The sequence below is a fragment of the Oryzias melastigma genome, linkage group LG21 (genome assembly GCF_002922805.2).
Source record: "Oryzias melastigma strain HK-1 linkage group LG21, ASM292280v2, whole genome shotgun sequence".
NCBI lineage: Eukaryota > Metazoa > Chordata > Actinopteri > Beloniformes > Adrianichthyidae > Oryzias > Oryzias melastigma.
Genome location: NC_050532.1, coordinates 7088528 through 7108518, shown reverse-complemented (window position 1 = coordinate 7108518; position 19991 = coordinate 7088528). Strand labels below are relative to the sequence as shown.

Here is a 19991-nt window from a genome sequence, read left to right as displayed (position 1 = left end):
GTATTGTGAATACACAAATGTGACTAAAGTGTAGAGGTGTTGAATTTTTTTTTTTACTCGTTACTAAAAAAGTTGGAAGTTAGCATAGTCACAGTAGCTTTTGCTTTTAGCGATATTAATCTGTATTTTTACTTGTTGCAAAAGGTTGGGTGCGAGAAGAATTGTAAATATGCTAACGCAGCTAAAATGTTTTAGACTGTATTTTTTTTTATTTTTATTTTTTATTTTTTTTGCACGTCATCAACAAGGCGTAGTCACAGTAACGATTTGCTGTAGCGGCATTAGTCTGTTACATGTTGCAAGCAGGGTTGGGAGTAACAAGTATTGTGAATACTCTAATGTGGCTAACATGTAGTAGTGATGGACTGTTTTTGATGATGGACTGATGGACTGATGGACTTTTTTTTTTCTTTTACGTGTTACCAAAAGATTGGAAGTTAGCATAGTCACAATAACGATTTGTTTTAGGGGTATCTGTCTGTTTGTTACATGTTCCAAACAAGGTTGGAAGTTAGCATAGTCACAGAAGCGTTTGATTTTTTGCAATATCACTCTGTATTTTTACATGTTGCAAAAGGTTGAGAGCTACAAGTATTATATTTATTAATATGCCAACGTGGCTAACGCTTCTAACATAGCTAATGTGTAACATGCTCTAGAATTACAGTGAATGCAGTTAATGAAGTCTGACTCTTTTGTCTCAATTAATGGGCATAACAGTGCAGTGCACCTTAGATATGACAAGTTCTTAAAAAAAAAGACCATTCATTGACAATGCAATTATAAACCAGTGCGCCTTATAGTGTGGAAAATACGGTAACACATCCCAAATGCGCAGCTGCTGAGACTGTGTGACTCTAGACGACTTGGTCTTCACTCATGAGTGCAATGGACTAACTACAGCTCCACCACCAGCTTCTCTTTATGGCAACCATGTATGAGCTTATTCATTTCCTCTTTGATGTGCGTCACCCTTTGGGGGGAAAAAACAAAAAAACAAGTCATTCAAACAAAAAAATAAACTAACTAACTCACATACATATTAACATGCGTGCCTTCTCCCATGTGCAACTGATATGTCAATAACATGGTGCAAATTTAAGAGACGAACATCAAAAACAGAAAAAATGGCATTATTCACACAGAGTTTTCCAGTACAGGTGTAGTTCTGATTCACAGGACAGGAAGTGGCTCTCTCCCACTCCTCGGTTTTCCCGTTTTTCTCCTCTTTCATCTCAGCAGTGCATTTCTTAAAACATTTTTCCCAGAATGAAATGAACTTGGGGGTTTTCTGAGGACAGCTCCATGTGTCCTGTGCGCTTTCTTCTCTTGTTGAGCAAAGTGCAGCTCTTTCACTTCAAATGTCTTTCTTCACAAACACTAGTTTTTGTTGAGAACAAGACCTGTCCGTCTGTGCCACAAAAAAATAAATTCAATAAAAGGATTATCAACTAGCACCAATATAGGAACCTATTTTTTTTAACTGTGCCTTTACATCCAGTATATACACACGCCCCCCAAAAACCTGCGTTTAGTGAGATTTGTGTGTATAGAAATGGAGATATATTACAACATGTGCACAATTTCTTAACTTTACCGATGACAGGATTTTTTTTAGTCTTCTTTGTGTAGTTTAGGTAGAAAATCTTTTCCTGTTGTTTCATCAGACACAAAGGTTTTTATGTGGCCTTTTCCTTTCAAAATAAAGTGATGAAGCAGAAGGGGAGGAGCCTATTGATCTATTCCTCTGCCTCCTTGCTCTGAGGGAACGGCAGAGTCACGGCGTGCTCTTGAGCCAGGGCGGCCAGCTCCTTTAGGAACTCACAGAAGATGACGGTGCAGTAGACGGCGTTCTTCACCCGCAGCGCCTCGGCTTGCTTCTCCAGCCCGGATGCGCCGCCGCTGCTGCCGCCCCCACGGAACAGAGCACTGTGCAATGATTGGCCTCCGTCCCGTACATGTGCGAGTGCGACCTGCGCGGCGTTTCGCGCCCGGGTGGGGCTGTTGGTGTGGCGGAGGATCAGGTCTCCAAGAGACGGTTTCCGACTTTTCACTGGAAGACGACAGAAACACAAAAGGAAGAAAAATACATTGTATTAGACTGAAAACGCTAACTCTTATCTATGTTAGCTGCTGTCTATTTTAGTCTTTGTTTAAAAACAGAAATGCAATCGGCTTCAACGAACAGAGAAGTAAATGCAACAAGACAAGCTCCTCCAAAAGAATATTTCTGCTCCATACCGACCTAGAGACTCGGTGCGCCGCAGGGTGGGAACTGCTGCAGGCAAGTCGGTCCAGTCCAGTTTGCCTCGAGCAACCAGGTACTGCTGGGCTTTCCTCAGCATGACGGGGAAGTCCTCGTGAGAGGCTGCAAACGCCTCAATGCGGTTCTTTACAGAGCCTAAAACCTAAGGGAGAGTCAGCAAACGGATTTAGTCTTTTGAAACACCTTCTCACAGCATTTTATGGTTTTGTCAGTGACTTAATTTGGGATATTTCAAATATTTATACATTTTTTTACAGAGAAGAAATCATTAATATATGTCTAGCTGCTGCTCAAAACAAGAAGCTACAGAACTGAACAAGGAGGAAAAAGGGGATAAGGAAATTATTATTAAACCAGACAATTAAACAAGCCCGTTCACATCATTAGTCAGGCAGTTAACTTTTTAAGACTTCTGAAATTCATCCTGTTTTTTTCCTATTCTAATCAATCAACAATTTAACTTATTCCTTTTGGTTCTACTTTGATTTGGGGTGCTAACTTTTCCCTCTGCATTCATGCTGTAGCTAAACAAAACCAAGATTCACTTGTAGTGGATGTGTAAAAAATAAAATAGATTTTAAAATAAAAAAAAAAAAAGTAGTGAGTTGCTTTGGAGTATCAAGTAAAGCACAAGTACAAAAACACACAATGTTAGAATGTTGGAATAAGATTGACAGGGAAGTATAAAAAAAAAAAAAAAGATTTCAGGTAACTTTTTGATACAATTTCCTCTTGTTTTGTTCCACCTAGGTGAATCTGTGTCTGATGCAACCAGAAAGTTGTCTAGTCTCCTGCCTGATTCTACCAACCCAGGTCAGTTAGGTAAAGGTTAACCACTCAAAACCACTTGAGCTTTTTCAAAGTTCCGGTAAGGGCCATGGGCGGGCCAAAGTCTCCCTTCTCTACTTCAATTCTGATGCATCCACTTGCAGACAAATAGATCCATTAACATCTTCACTTTCCCCATCTGAGCTGGGATCTATGGCTGGATAGCTCTGATATTGCTTGCAGGTTTTTTTTTTTTTTTTTTGCTTAGGCTTGTGAGGTGCCATGAGCTAGTGGGAGAGAGGGTAAATAAAGGAATTCTGGGAAGTTAAGTGCAGCCAACTTTCAACACAACAGTCCCACTCACAACCCAGATGAGAATTTCTGATGAACAGATGAACAGTAAATATGTCTTAAAAAGTGACACAGGCTTTTTGATTTAGGCTAATAAATGTATCATCAATAATTAAAAGTACTACCAGTTCATTTAAAAGGTCCATATGACAATATGGACCTAGGAACATACATTTAAAGTTAAAGTACATGAACTAGTCTAGCTCTGAGTTGCTCTAAACTGAGATTGACAGGAGATCAGAATCTGCATTCAGCCGTCGTGTACCTGGATCAGTGACTTGACACTGGGCTGGAAGACCATATTGGTGTTCAGCAGGAAGGAGCGTAGGAGGGGCTGAGGATAACAAGCCAGCTGAGCGACGATGCCAGTGAGAAGGATGTTGACGTAGAGTGAATTCTGGAGCATGTTCTCTAGCTTGGCGAACAGAACCACTATGAATGGACCTGCACAAAGAAGAACTCAAAAAAGTCACTTACAAGACAAAATAGCTGTTTACATGAGAACAGACTATGGTTTAGATGTGAGCAGCCATATTTCTTTACAAACCACAATTGATTATGTCCCACAGCAGTCTTGGTCTGCAAGGATCGGATTGTTTTTTTGCATTTCTTTCTTACTGCGCCTTTAAGCAAAATTTCATAGACATGTTTGTCACCCCCAGCTGACCCAAACACAAAATAGTTGCTATGGACAAAAAGCAACAGAAACCCAAATATTTTGAAAAAAGTTTTTTTTTTCATTGGTCATTTGCACCTCAGATCAGGTTGGCAAAGGGGGAGAATAAGGGGCGTGAAGCAGCAGCTCAGCCGGTGAGGGCGGGTCAGGAGGGGGTCGCGAGGGTGGGCAGCGCCTGTGGCCCATACAATGCCAATCACAGCTTTAATTATCATAATCATTTAAAGTGGCTGGAGGCATGGGAGTGCAGAGTGGAATTATAATTGGTTTTAAAGGTTGTCTGATTCTTTTAGATAACATTTCTGACATATATGGAAAAATGTGTTTTTTTATACCGTACAATATGAGACATATTATATAGGAATATTTCAGCACATAATATTCTAATGACTCTTGAGAAATTAAAGGCAGGCTGTATGAAACAGCGACTCTGTGTTTTCCGTAGAAGTTGATCCTCTTTAGGAGAAGTTTAGGAGACTCTCACCTGTATATGGTTGGGAGGTAGGCTGGTTGATTGGTCGTGCTGGACTTGGCGCTCCCACTACAGAGGCGTCTCCTTTGGCCTCCAGGGCTGTGGGGAGTTGCTCCTCCTCTTGCTGCTCAGCAGGCAGAGTCTCTGCAGCGCCCGGCTCCTGTTTGCAGGCAGACCGGTTTCGCTCCTTCACCCGGTCTTCCAGCTCCCTCAGCTCCAGCGTGAACGCCTCGATGCTGATGCCCTGACCGTTTGCATCGGCAGACACCTGTGGATCTCCAGGTGCCTGCTCCAGCAGCTCCTCTATGAGGCTCTCCACAGATTGCTGTGACGGGTTGCTTTCGGGTGGATCTGAACATGTGCTGTGTGGATTAGAGACGTCAGGTGCCGTCTTGGACGTGGAGCACTGGGAGGAAGTCTGGTTGAAGTGAAGAGATTTAGCATCGCCGACATCACGGTTACTGAAAATGGATTTGGGGAGGGAGGGGCAGGACACCATAGATCCGTTCTGATTGGCATTTTCATCCAAATACTGCGGCTCTCCTAAATCTCTCTTAACTTTTTTCACTTCCAGCCCCCGATCGTGACTGTCCGAGCACTCATCTCCCTGCCTGACCGTTCCGTTAAACATGGCCTGGTAGTTCACAGTGATGGCAGAGGTAGGAATGTGAGCGGCTGGAGATGACATGGAGTGTGACGCTGATAAAGGGGTGGAGGTGGAAGAGGAGGGGATGAGAGGAGGCACAGGTTTGGGAAGGAGCTCCTCTCTCTGCAGGCTGCGCTTCTTAGAGCGCGGCGTGAGGCTGATGCAGTTATTTTGACCAATCGTAACATCCCACTCCCCGCTGTCCCTGTCTGAGCTGCTCCACTCAGACCGTGCCGCCGCCACGATGGCTGCCCTCTGCTGGCCCGGAGGAGTGCTGCTGCTCACCCCCTGGTGGAAAGAGAAGTGCTCGGGAAACATGGCCATGGAGGGGTTGGAGGTAGGAGGAGGTGGAGGTGGTGGGGCTGTGTTCGGGGAGGGGTTTTCTCCATCATAGGGGGCGGACCAACCCCGGCAGGCCCAGGAGCAAACCTCGATGCCTCGCCGGGCGTCCTTCAGGTACTCCAGGAACCCTGCGTCCCAATCGAGACAGTCTGTGTGGCCGTGCTGATGCATCGGACTGTCGGGGGACAGAGGATGGGAGCCGGATGGACCGGACTGCAGAGACTCCATGCTGGTGGAGGTGGAGGGGTTCCCCCCTCCTGATCCGCCTCCACCTGCATGCTGGCGCATGAATAGAGACAAGCGGGACGGCGTGCTGGGTCGGGGGGGAGCCGGAGTTTCTGTGCCAGGACTGTTGAGTACTGTAAGATGAAAGAAAAAAAACTTACATAGAGTCCTCTGATTGACAAAATTCTACACCGTAATCAGACTGGTTTTATTTTGGTAAATTCTTTTTTTTTTTAACGTCATTTCCCGCATGAGAGTTTGGGTTCTAACAACAACTAATGCTTTCGAAATAGTGAGTTTTTAAAAAGATCGATTATCACAAAGAAAAATTATTCAACTTTAATTCATAATATCATGCAGTCCAGTCAGGGAAAAAAAAATAAAAAAAATCAGACATTTTAGTAAATAAAATTTTTAGAGAATTATTATTTTTGAAAATAAAAACACAACAGCCCACAAATCACAGCATTCTATGATTGAGCATTAAAGGGGCCATATCATGATTTTCTTAAGCCTGTCAGAGTGAAATATATCCATGTATTACTTTTGGAGCCTTAAACCTGAATAAGTAGAATTTTCATGGTATGGCCCCTTTAATGAGCATGCTGTTCATTTTATATGTGTATAAAGATGATAAACCATCAAAATGATCCAAAATACTAATATAGGGACATAGTTTCCTCATGTGTGCCGTCTTTTAGTTTGACATTATAAGTAATTTTGGGATTTTCAAGATGTTTTTGGAGCAACAAACGATAAATAAAAAACCTAATGAAATGTTTCTAATTCTCTTTTCTAAAAACATTTTTCCTCAATGCAGAGAAACTGCATTAATTACTACATTTAGTAAATTATTCTCATTATAAAAAGTCCCACTCTGATCATCTTTTGATTGATTGTAAAAGTGTTCCCAGTACTCTTTTGATTATAATCATGTTGTTTTTAGTCAATATATCATTGGAGTGGATCTTTAATAATATCTGAAGCTACAGACCAGTTAGCCAATGCAAGTATTTCTCCTAAAACTAAACTTTTTTTTACTCTCAGTGTAAAGTTTGCTGCTGACCTTTGCTCCAGAATGGATTATCTTCTTCCCGCTCACTAGCGGCGGATGCATACTGTCGGCAGCACTCGGGGATCAGCGACAGAAACTTGTCTGCGCACTTTCCATACATGTCCGTCTCTCTAATGGCCCGACGCTGACTCAACATTACATGTGTACAGGGCAGCAAATACCTGTAAATACAGAAACAAGGGATCATCAGACGAACAATACATCTGAAAGTGACAGCAAATATCTACTTTCTAATGCCTATGACTGATTGACCTGTTAAGGCCTTCATATGTTGATCATGTGGTGGAATGGGAATTGAAGGCTTTCAGTAAAAAATGTTACTTTTGGAAAAAAAACTTTTGATTAAAAAAAAAAAAAAAGAAAAAAAAAAAAGATCTTAATAGGAAGGATTAAGTTTGGTTTTTTTTTGCAAAAGATATTTGAAATCATGCCAACATGGGAACAAATCTGCAGCTGGGGTAGGCTGAGGTCCTTTTTTACGGTTCATTTTACCAGTGTTCTAGTGTATGGAGGGGCTGACAGCAGCACCAAAAGTAAAAGAGAGGCTTGTTTTTACCCATAATCACCACGGGGATGCCACAATTCTTAGTTTAAAACCAAATCGTATGTTGTTACACTACTGAACTGAACATGAATCACTGCATAGACACTGCATATTAAATATTGAAAGTGTCAAATATATGTTTTTTAAATTACATTATACAAGGCTCAGAAAAAAAAACAAGTGAAAAGTTTTTCTTCATCATTACTTGCTTATTAGCAAATGTAAAAAAAATGATTTTTCAAAATGTTTTGTTCAATCGTCTGCTTAATGGAAACAAAACCATTACCAAAATGTGGGTAAAGTCAATTGTTGCATCCTTAGTAACTGCTAGAAATTGAAACTGAATGTGGGCCAAGATTTCAGAAAAAGTTGCAAAAGGTTCTTGATATAAAGAACAAAAGGATCAGAACGTTTCTCACACTACTGCAAATATACAAAACAGAAGACAGCTATATTTTGGGCATATTATTTTCCAAACTATGTGTAACATAATTAATCTGAACCATAGATTCTGTTCCTCAGTCATTTTAGCACAAAAAGACCCTGTAATACGATCAAAAAAGTGTTGGATAAGAGCTTCAGCTGCCCAGCAGGATAATTCGGATGGGGATTTACAAACATAAATTACACATTACATACATTCTTAGCATTAAATAAACCAACCTGAAAACCAGCTGCAGCATGACATCTTCACAGTTCAAGGACAGAAGAGTCCTGAAGAGACTCAAGGACACCATGCAGAGCTGCAGCACAAGATAAACAAACAAAAAAAGAGTTGGAAAACGAAAGTGAAACTGCATATTCTCTAACCAGCTCCTAAAATTTTAAATTAAACTTTCACGTAAGAAATGCTATTGCTCTTTTATTTTTTAGAGAACAGAGATGCTGTGCTGAGCAGAGGGCAGATTTAAATCACAATATTTAAAAAATAATAACAAAAAGAAGAAAAAAAATGTAGCATTTACAGTTTTTCAGAGTTTTCCTTAAAGGTCATCTTAAATCTTTGAATTCTTAAACATTTTATAAAAAAAGAAATGTATCAAAAAATGAAAAATAATCTTTTCTTGATTTTCCAAAGCACACAACCCTCACTACCAACAGTTCAACAAGGCTTATTGTTATCAACTGTAAACCATTTATGACATGAGCAGAGCCTGGAAGAGGATTTAGGTGCCATGTTTATTCTTGTTTGCCACTTTCAGCCCGCTCACTTCCCACACAGCTGACTTCATCACAGAGCCTCGGGCTCTATCAGAGAAGCTCAGACTGATATGAAATCCTCCATGGTGTGCACACTGACCCTGGAGTTGCTGCTTATGCGCGTGAGCAGGGTGTCCAGGATGGTGTCATTGTCGTGGCGATGCAGCAGGATAAAGCGAAGGAAGGTTTTCAGGAGGGAGGTTTCCGTGATGCTGCGCAGGAACAGATCTAGGTAGGCGGTGCTGGCGATCATCTCGTCCACAGATGACTAAAAGCGGGCACGAAGGAGTTAGCACCAAAACTCAAAGAACGAGCAATCTACTGTAAATTTATGTAACAAGCATCAAATTTGTGGAAACTAAAGACTTTTAAAAACAATTATGAAAACTATTTTCCCAGTGTAGACTTGGACCTCCACACTTTCTCTCCTACCTTATGGAGGGCGGGGCCCATGACTGGTACGAGGAAGCCATTGTGGAGGTAGTCCAGAAGCTGGGAACTGACTGTCGGATGTGCGACCTGCACCACGGCGTTGCAGAACTCAAGAGAGTTCATAAAGAGCACGAGTGAAGACACACCCATCCAGTCCTCTCGCCGCAGGGCGTGCCAGTCGTCCCCGCGAACTTCAATCTTTCTGGGCAGAGAGGAGTAGAGGGCGCTGAGGCCCGTGGCCAACACCTGAGGAGACACAGAGCCGCTCGCCAATAAGAACTGCTTTTCATTTGTAGCATCTGCAAAAAGAAAATAAGAATCTAATCAAAGTTTAATAGGTTGTTTCTTTTTTATAGAAGGATGGAGGAACAGAAAAAAATACAAAAAGGTAAATGAATAATTATATTGAAGTGTTAAAAAGACTTCAGTTTTTAAAAGTGAATAAAATAAAGCAGAGACTCCCTCACACTTGAATCCCAAAGAAAAGTTATTCCAGTACTTCCTGTTCCAGGTTATACAATGCTATGGGGGCTTTGGATGAAACGAAAAAAAATGTCCTCATTTAACCTAAAATTCTAACATGAACATTTCCAAATAAGGACTCACATCTTGTTTTAATATTTAATCTTGGTGAATTTAAACTGCAGGTACTGAGCAAAGATGAACCTGTTCAATGGGAGGGACTTCAAAAACAAACTTGGAGAAAGAAGAATCGTGGAGTGACTAAGCGACGTTGGAAGCAGCAGTCAGAGGAGGTCGAGTGTGGCGAGGGCGAGAACACCGGCAGAAAATAGCACAGCCATGCAGAGACTAGCGGCTCTCTGTGAAGCCGAGTCTGCCGGACCTTTCCAGCTTTAAGTAGGTCAGACTGAAGCTGCTGGAAGGAGGATGAGCAGAAAGTAGGTGAGCAAGGTGCATCTTAAGACGCAGATATAGATGGAGGACCACAGGATTAAACAACAATCCGCGTTTAATTTAACAATGCAGTGTTAAAATGTAAAAGTTGAAAGGGAAAACTGTAAAAATAAACTATTTCCAACCATTTACTCTAATAAGTGTCTGGCTTAGGTAATTCTGCAAATATGCACTTGTAATTACTCATATTCAAAGTACTTATGTGTAATACTCAACAGCTCTTTATTCACATCTAGTGGCAGCTGCATGTAACAACAACACAATCAGCTTGTTTAAGCCTTTTTTGGAGATCCCAAAAAGACTTAACTAAAATGACAATGTGGTAAAATATATATACATTTCTGATCTCCTTTGTTTGTACTCTTAGGACAGCTACCATACCAAACAGTGAGGGTCTTTCTGCAGTTTAGTTTCCAGTCATAATAAATACTAATGCATTTTATTTAAAGGTGACTTTTGAGGACAACATTTAAAAACAATAAATAACATAAACAAACATTAGTGCATAAACATAATAGGTTAAAATGAGACTCTGTTGTTGTGTTTCTGGATTGAAAGCATTTTAAACAGATGAGTGAGGATGTGAAAATATGAAAAGAGGTTACATTTCTGAGGTCCAAGGAGCATTAAATGCATCACATTGAACAGAACAGTCGTAGCTCTAAAGTTGAGTCCGAAACCGCAGTGAGAATGTTTCAGACACTTTCTTATCAATCCTCCTCATCTGTCTTTAACATGTTTCAGGGAAGGCTTGATTATTTTCTCATGTTCACTGAAAGTCTCAAAATGCAACCGATTTAGGGAAGTAGATAAGAGCGAAGGGTTTGTCAAAACGCCTGATCATCTCCTTCCCACAGCATTATGACACAGCAATGCCAAAGCATTAAAAGCACTCAGGACTTGAGCACGCGATTCTGTCTTAAGACCAGAGCTGGAGTGAAAGCCACGTTCCAAACCTTAAAACCTGTCCCCAACCATCACATCAGCACTGAGCAAGAATTATTCACATGGACTGTGTGTGCATCTACATGGAGTGGATGAATCAGATCCAAGTTAAGGCTTAAAGCGGCATGAGAATGGGACTGGAAGCCTGTAGACATTTATCTTGAAACCAGTAGCACTTAATGTTTCAAAAGAAACTAAAGACAAGACATTTTAATACATATATTCATAAAAACACAAACTAATCCAGAGAAAGAATGTGCAAAAAATATAACGTAACACTGAACAGAAACTGGAACAAAAGACAATTAGAAGCTAAAACTATGGAATAAACCTGTAACTATTTAATGATAACACTAAAAGTTGAAATAACAAAAACAAAAAAACTATATATGAACAGGTTGGAAATAAAATCCACAAAAGATACCTACAAACACTGTCTTAGTTTAACCATAAAATAAAAAACAAAACTATTTTCTAAAAATATTTGACATGAAAGCATATGAAAACTGAGCCCTATTCAGGACGTACCGGGCAGAAGTAAGAGTTCTCAGCGATGTAACGCGCCGCAGCTTCGTGGCTGGCTGAGGCCGCCATCACCAGCAGCAGCGCGTCTCGGGCCTGCTGCCCGATGGCCCCGTCCCGGTGGATGAAGGGGACGAGGAGGGAGAAGATGAGCAGGTTGGTGGAGCCCTGCTGGGCAGGTGAAGCCCGGAAGAGGAGTTCTAAGATCACTGGCTGTCGAGCCATCGACACACAGACCTGCAGGAAATTTGGGTCGTTTTAGAGATTTTAAATTGATAGAAAATGAAACAAAACAAGTGTATGAATGACTTCATTGAAAAGCAGCAGTTTCAACATTCTTTCCTTTATCTTATAAGCACCTGGTTGAGGAGGAGCACCAAGCTGTTCTCTAGAGCGAGAGGGCAGCCAAGTTCTGGGTCAGCACAAGCGCCCAGCAGCCTCAGCAGGGGGTGGAGGACGGCGGTGTGCTGCAGCAAAGGCTGCTGGGATTGACCGATGAGCATTTCAAACAGCTTCAGCAAAGCCCCCTGGCTGTCGGGGTCCAATCCTCGACAGAGGTGCCACTGCACCAGTCGCTCCAGAATATTCTCTGTGATCACCAGCTCCAGTATGGGGCCCATGGAGGCCACGCCGGAGCCTCCCTCTGCGCTCTCAGCAGGCCGCTCCTCCGCCAGCAGACATAACATCTGGTCTGTGTTGTTCCTCACTGCTGTCAGATCGTCGCTGGAGGACGAGGACTCCCGCTGTTCCAACACCCAAGAAACCTGAGGGAAGAAAAAACAAGCAAAGATGAGACGGAAAGAAATCCTCAGAAGTTTCATTTTCAACCTAAAAATGTTCAATTCAAACATGTTTATTAGCTCTGTGTGGAGTTTTACACTTTGGATCACATAAAAAGAAGAATCTAAAAAAACTAAAATAGCTCAAAATGAGAAGATAGGAAAAATGTATTGAATTAAAAGCCTGAAAGCAAAAAAGATAATAAAAAAAAGGAAAAATGAAAAAAAACAATGATTACATTAGCAATAATTTATCTGTTTTTAATGCAGGTAGCCCAGCCTTTGCCTGTCCTTTATGCAATAAAAAATTGTAGATATTTTAAAAAATTATAGAGAGTAAGTCCTCATTGTCTATCATAAACTCTGTGCAGCAAAAGGAAATCCTCCAATTTTATTAAAGCAATTCTGAACAAAAAAGGAACTTGAAGAACTAAAAACAAAGTGGTAGACAGTTCTAATTTCCCTCCATGCAAAAATATCAATTTTTACCTCAGACTAAAAGTGAACTTGGAACTACTTTTTCTATTTATAATTTTATTTTACATTCGACATTGAACATAAAGTCCCACTAATTATTTTTGGATCTATTGCTAAAGCATTCCTGGTGGTCTTTCTATTACAATCATGCCTTTTTTTTTCCAAAGTTTAAAATCCTGTGTCGTCTTCTAGGACATAATCTCTGCAGAGTAGCAGTAGTTTGTTAGAAATTTGCCACTGAGTTGTTGGCACGGAGCAAGCCCACCTTCATTTCCCATAATTCATCTGTTTACATGCTCTCCCGCTAGCGCACAGCCCCACTCAGCCACAAACTAACACTATTGGTGCAACAATATCATAGCTATCCAGCCATACAGTTTAGAGGCAGATGGAAGCTCAGACGAGGAAAACAACTTTATACATTAGATCGATTTATCTGTATGTAGATGCACCAGAATGGAGCCAAGCAGAGAGCTTGGGAATTGCTGATTGTAGCATCTGTTGCTACAAGCCTTCTCAAATGGCATTTTTTATACTGACTGGAATAAAGAAATACTCAGAAATGTACTTTTAAGCTCATTTTTCTTTATATGCATCCTCTAAACACATATGAAACAATCTTCATTGGAGTGGATGCCATTTAACATTTATTAGGCTTATTTGTTCTTTATGAACTCATAGTTCACAGCAACTAAAGACATCTTGGCAAAAAGCAGGAGGAACAATCAAGTCCATCAAAAACAGACCCAACTGAAACCCAAAATGATTTATGATGAATAATAACAAACTCATCGTTAAATGCTTCAAATTAATCTAAAATGCAATTTATTGATTTATCAAATTTGCATAAAGTAAAATCAAACACATTTTGCAGCACATTTTGAATACAAAGTTCTGAGTAACTTAGATAATCAGATAGGATCTCTTCTCAGATGCAAGTCAGCATGAGCAGTTATGAAGCTGCTGATGTGGTCAAGAGGTTGAGAAGACTGTTCGGCTAAAACATGTGATGGAAGGATGAGTTGACATGTAGCTTGGCAAGTGTTGCACAAACAATGCTCTTTATTGCGCAAACATTAAACTACAAAACTATATACTTTTTTTTGTTTACAAATATTTATATATTGAAAAGGCCATCAGTCTTTTAGAAAATGCAGATACAGAAAATGCAATACTAAAGTTTGAATAGAATAGGCCTGATTCTGTGTCGACTGCAGCGTCAAAAGGGACATGATATATATATATATATATATATATATATATATATATATATATATATATATAATTTAAGATGGATTTATGAGGTCCCTTAATTTATTTTATGAATAATTGAGATAAATCAGCATTTTTTTTCTTTATTTACATCATAGGCATTGATTGTGTTTAGAAAATTCTCCAAACTACCTCAAAATGCTTAATAAAAATGACTTGTATTTGATTTTCTTATTTAACTATATTATAGAAACCGCCAATTTGATGTTTTGTTGTTGCTGCAGTTATCTTTAATCCCAAAGATAGAAAACATTTTCAATAGGTAATTCATCTGACATGATTTTATTTTGTTTTTGTTTTTCAGATGTGGTCCAGTTCTGTGTTTTGTCCGGAACTGTCAAAGTAAGAATAGATTTTCCCCCATATGTAGTATTTTATTAATTAAATATTTTTACCAACATTAAATTAATATTATTTGAAATAAACGATTTGTAGTTTTTCTGTGCATTCAAGAAAATAAAAAAACAACATATAAGAAATAAGATATAGCTCTTAAGAATTAAGATAAGCGCTCACCTGTCTCCAGTGGTTCTTGAACACCATGAGGCAGGTTTCCGGGTCAGCGGTGCAGGGGCTGAGGGGAGCAGCGGTCCGACCAGACCGGCTCCCAGGGCCACGGGGGTTCAACCTGCTCAGCCAGCTCATACTGACCCCAGCGCAGCGTGTGGCTGGTGGAAGGTTTCACCAGCTCAAACACCAAGTGAGAGATAAAGTCTGAACGAGTAGACGAACAATAGAGAAAAATCAAGGAGGAAGGAAGGAAACAATAAGGAGCAGAGGAGGAGACGAGGGAGAACAAGGTAAGAGAAGAGGAGGAGGAGAAACTGTTTGCAAATAGAGAAGAGGAGAGGAAGATGTGCAGAAGGAGCTGTCACTGTCAGTCGGAGCAGCTGGTTTACATGTCGCGCCGCCCTTTCCTCCCTGTGGACCCTGTCATCCAGTCTGAAGCCAACACCACTCCATAGTGGGCCAGGAGGGGGCGCTGTGCTCTGTCGAGACACTTAAAACAGAAAGAAACATAAACATGAAAAGTTTCCACCTGATAAAAAACATCTTACTCTGAAATTGAAACATATATTGTTAAGAAATAAGGACTCAGAAAGTGGCAACTATACAAAAAAAACAAATTTAATTTAGAACTGCAAACTTAGCACTTGTCAGGAAGATAATCATCGACACCCTACTAAAGGAAGGGGAAAAAAATATATATATATATATGAAATGAAAATGAAATTAAAAATTTAATCTCAGGCTTCTAGTTGCTGGAGGTCTTGTGTGGTTTTTGATCAATCAGAAGTGATTTGGGAGACAATGCATTTTTGTAATTGATCCACTCGCTGTTTTATTTGGTCCAAAGCCATTGCAGCTTTCAACCAGAAAGCTTTCGACCTCCTTTCTTCTGCTGACCAGTTTGGATAAAAAATGTTAATTAATTTGGTTAAAGTCCCACTCCAATCATCTTTTGACCTTTTGTAAAAGTGTTCTCAGGGGTCTTTTAATTATGATTATGCCATTTTTAGCATACATTTAAAAAAATCTGTCGTTTTCTAGTACATAGCAATGTTTGAGCTATCCAGCCATACAGTTTTAAGCCAGCTGGGAAGAGGAAAATGAAGACGTATATGGATCTAGTTATCTACTAGGTCTACCGCGATTAGTCGACTAATCGACTGTTAAAATAGTCGACAGCTAATTTAGTAGTCAATTACTCGTTACTTTACTTTATTATATGGAGTCAGAGTGTAGCAAAGTTGAACAAAGATGTCAGCATTCAGCATAAAAAAAATTCACTTTTTAAAAATTTGAATCAGTGATACCAAAACTTTATCTTTTGTGAAAAATAGTTCCTTGTTTCAGATGCCGACCTCATTTGATTTAATCTTGTTTTAATACCAGGAACTAATGAAAGAAGATGCATGATTCATTAAAAGTTGAATAAACTATTATCTTAATTGTCTTTATTTGTAGTTGGTCTAAACCAAATGATGGTTAAGATGTGTGTTTTACATCCATTTTGTGCATGACCCGATTAGTAGACTAATCGCAAAAAAATAATCAGTCATTAGTCAACTATTAAAATAATGGTTTGTGGCAGCCCTATCCTCTACAAGTGAATGCATCAGAATCAAGCGGAGCAGGGAGTTTGTGACTCGCCCAGAGTATATGAGACATCACAAATACGCCCTTTTTAAACATTAATCATTTTCTGTCTGTTCCTGATTCACAACAATGTGGAAAAAGAAATACTCAGATGTATTTTTAAGCTTAATTATCTTTATACATACTGTATCCTCCATCATGAAAAAATGCCACAAGTGGGTTCTTTAAGAACAAATGCTTGCCACAACCTGCTATTTAATATGAAGGAATGTGAAACTTTCATTCATAAAATGATAAATTCTTAAATAAAACACTAAATGAAAAAAGGCATTTACCTGAAAGAAATACATTTGAAAGAAAATCAGGTTCTTAGATGTGATTATTTTCTAGTTAAAAATCAATTTATTAGAACTGTATCAATTTTAAACCCAGCCCAATTTCTGATACACTCACACACAGGCAGAACCCTCAAAATAAAAGCTTTCATTCAATGGATACTGATTGACGTCGTCCAAACCAACGCAATGCTCAGACTCACAAGTGTTTGTCGAGTTTGTCGAGTTTGTCTCCCTAAAATAAGAAGGTCTTCCCTGTCAGGATGCGTAAAAACTCTCCCACAACAGATTCTGACTGGTCAATTACTTTCTAGTCCATTAGAGTTCACGGTTCTCTATATTTTTTCATTGCAATCGTGTATTCAGGTTACTTTTACCTTGCGCTTCAACACAAATTTTTAATGGTTTCTCAATAATTGCTAAATAGAAAAAGCTGTGAGGGATTACATTTTTTACCAGTTTGATAATTATGAAAATTCAGATAAGACGAATAAGTAAGGGTTTTATGTCTAAACTAATTTAAAAAATTTTTTTTAGGAAAGTGTTGCGTAGGTGAGAATGGAAATATCCAAATACAGAACTTTTTAAATGTCCATAAAATAAAAAATAAACATTTTGAATAACTTCTCATTTTTTTCGTATTTCATTGACAAGAAAGTGAAAAAATTGGCATACAGTCTAACAAATGTGGCTCCAAATCTATGAAACAAAGATCATGTATCTGTCCTTTTCAGTGAGTTCAGCTCACTAGAGGAATAAACATTTAAAGACAAGAACAAATGTGGGTTTTGCAAATGCATGACGTTAAATAACACCATGTTTTTTAATCAACCAATACAAATAGAATTGTTGAAATCTACTTTGATTTGAATAAGTTATTAAAACTGTGTCCCCCCCTTTATATTGTTTCCCTGTATAACAGCTTCATGAGCAGCAATATACATAAACAAGTTAGCTTATTTGCACTTTTCTCATTAATTCATTATCCATTAGCTTCTTATTCAAACCATATCAATAAATAAACAGTTTATTTAGGATACTTTATATTACTAAATTTGGATTTTACAAGTTACACTAAATACAAGCACAACCACTTGACAAGTGTTGAATTTTCTGTCAAACACTAACTAAGAAAGGAGGGAACTACTCATAAAAGTGTTCAAAGTTCAGCTGTAGACTCCGAAACAGGGAGGTGTCTTACAAAGACTCGAGACAACGATTGGTAACGGAGCACTCGACTCATCTGTGAAAAGCTTAGATTACAAAGTCTAAAGTTTGTAAAGTCGAGACAGACTTGGAGCAGTAAATAGTTACACTTCCAGTTTTCTGGGATTTCCTAAAACAGACAAAACCCACAAGCCAGCTTTAACACACACAAAAAAAGGGATCTTAAAAAAGCACTCAGCTTATTTTTAATTTCTGTCTCAGCCTGGTTTTGACTCATCAAATGGACAGATTACATCACAGTGGAAGGTTAACAAAAGGGAGAGAAGTGAGTCAAAAAGGGAGCAAACTTGGATCCCAGTTCAACCATTAAGTAGACATTTCTGTGGAAAAACTGACCGACTGTGATGTCCTAATGTTAAAATGCTTGAATACTGACAGTTTCCTTATTAAATTACCCTCAGATTGTCTCTATTAAGTCAAAAGAAGAAGACAGATAAGGCTGTTCTGTGAAGAAAAATATTTTACACAAAGAATTCTACACAATATTTTCAAAACAAAAGTTTTTGTAATACTGCCGCTAATTAATAGTCACTTATTAACAATTCGTCTCATATAATTAACTTAATCAAATTCAACACAATTTAAAGTTCTTACACAAATGCATTAGGCATTAATAATGAAAGTAACAGAGGCAGAACCATGTCCAACCAAGTGGAGTGAAGGGTTATCGATTAGCATCTGGAGTTCAAATATTTAGTTTTGACGAGTGACCTCCTCGGTTTGACAGTAATTACCTGTGGCTATCAAAAGATAAACATAACGTCATATTTCTTTAATTATTGAGAACACTCTCTTTATGTGACTGTGTAAGCCATTATTTTGAAAAGAATGTCGTTTTAGCCAATCAAAGTGGCCCGTTGCGCTCTAAACGAAAACAAATCACTGCATTTTCATAGTAAAATGATGTGGCAGCTATGTACTCCTCAAAGATAATTAGCTTTTTTGTACGACAAATACAACAAGTCCACGTATGTCATTGTTAAAAAAGTGTGTTAGAAATGAGGTCACCTACCTTATATATCCACGGGAGACTTAACGGTTGTTGACTTGAAAAGGTGCGGATTTCGTCGGGATAACTACCTGCTAGCTGGTTGCTAGTGGGTTAGCGTTGCTAATGACTAGCTGCTGATGAATACCACAATGTCAGAGCAGAACTCGGGAGGCTGACAGGAATAAAACATGTAGCCGCGACGGCTGAGCTGACCCACATTGCTCCGAGGACCATAATAATTGAACCACTCCTTCGTTCTGACAGCTGGGCATCCTGCTAGCGTCAGATAAACATCCCATTCGATGGTTTCTCAAACACTCCTCTCTGTCCCGCAGCCATCTTGCTTTGACTCCTCCCACACAGCGGTGCGCAGCGGCTTAAAGAAGCAAAAAATGAGACGGCAAACACCGTGACCCACTTCAGTGTACACTGTGTACCGGCGCACTTTGCTGCAAACTGTACTGTACTTTGAGGATGCTCTTTCGGTTTTTTGGTAACTTTGACCAGAACACATTAAAATGAGATAATTTGAAAAGAGAAAAGCAAACATGACAGGGGTGTGTCCAGAACATTCTGACTGGGGTGGATAGTGGGCTATACCAAAATGAAACATGAATGAATCACACTATGTGTCTTTACTTTTACCAGAACAGTTGAACTATGATTCAAATTAAGAAAAAAAAAACTCTGCATTTATGCAATTTTGCCTATTGACCCCCATTAATTACTTCATTAGGGTTCTACAGAGCAGGAATCTGCCACATGCGATGAAAATTGTGTTTTTGATTTTCCTAACATGTTTTTGTTGCATTTTTTTTATGATGGAGGACATATAAAAAGGAAATTAACCTTTTAAAATAACATTCCTGAGATTTTCTTAATTCAAATATGTGTAAATCAAAAAGAAATGCAAAAAAAGCTTGTAGCTGTGACTACGGCAAGCCACAAGCTCCATGCTCCACTCCATATTAGTTTATCCACTTGCAGACGACTGGATCCCTTCATTTTTACTTGTCCAAGCTGGCATCGTGTTCAAACCCGCTGCTCCAATACTGCTCGACATTTTTTTCCCTTGGGTTGGCGTTTTTCGTACGTATTTTTGTGCGACCAAGCACAAAACCTGATGGGAATATTGCCTATATGTACCTTTTAAGTGCATCGGGCTAAATGTTGGTAAAGGTTGCATGTATTAACCTAACCCTAACCTTAATCCTTCCTCCAGTCCATGCAGAAAAAAAAAAAAAAAAAACACCACTGGCAGCCTGTGTTTAGAAAATTATGTGGAAAATATTCACCTTTTTTTTTTTCAAAAAACTTAATTAAAAATATACAATATAACAGGTAAGAGAAAACACTATATGTGCAACCTGCACATCAACAATCAGCATTACAGTTCAGAGGTTTAAGTTATAGAATATATGAAGTAGAATA

General features: G+C 39.1%; 1 protein-coding gene across 1 annotated transcript; it reads right to left on the bottom strand.

Annotated features, from left to right (window-relative positions):
* Positions 1 to 411: 411 nt before the first annotated feature.
* fam160a2 (family with sequence similarity 160 member A2) lies at positions 412 to 19023 on the bottom strand. The gene is made up of 13 exons (XM_024286344.2): positions 18778 to 19023; positions 18582 to 18691; positions 14424 to 14907; positions 11739 to 12143; positions 11386 to 11616; positions 8998 to 9243; positions 8666 to 8833; positions 8029 to 8108; positions 6813 to 6982; positions 4546 to 5880; positions 3651 to 3829; positions 2246 to 2408; positions 412 to 2053 (listed from the first exon to the last, which is right to left on the bottom strand). The coding sequence occupies exons 3-13, from the start codon at positions 14550 to 14552 to the stop codon at positions 1740 to 1742; spliced, it is 3420 nt and encodes a 1139-aa protein (XP_024142112.1). The 5' UTR covers positions 14553 to 14907; positions 18582 to 18691; positions 18778 to 19023; the 3' UTR covers positions 412 to 1739.
* Positions 19024 to 19991: the final 968 nt, after the last annotated feature.

What these genes read in the sequence shown, in the direction of transcription:
- fam160a2 (XM_024286344.2), bottom strand. Translation starts at nt 14,552, where the DNA reads ATGAGCTGGCTGAGCAGGTTGAACCCCCGTGGCCCTGGGAGCCGGTCT. An exon ending in AGAACTCTTACTTCTGCCCG is followed by an intron (nt 9,244 to 11,385) that starts GTACGTCCTGAA and finishes GTGTCTCCTCAG; the next exon opens with GTGTTGGCCACGGGCCTCAG. An exon ending in GCATAAGCAGCAACTCCAGG is followed by an intron (nt 8,109 to 8,665) that starts GTCAGTGTGCAC and finishes CTTGTGCTGCAG; the next exon opens with CTCTGCATGGTGTCCTTGAG.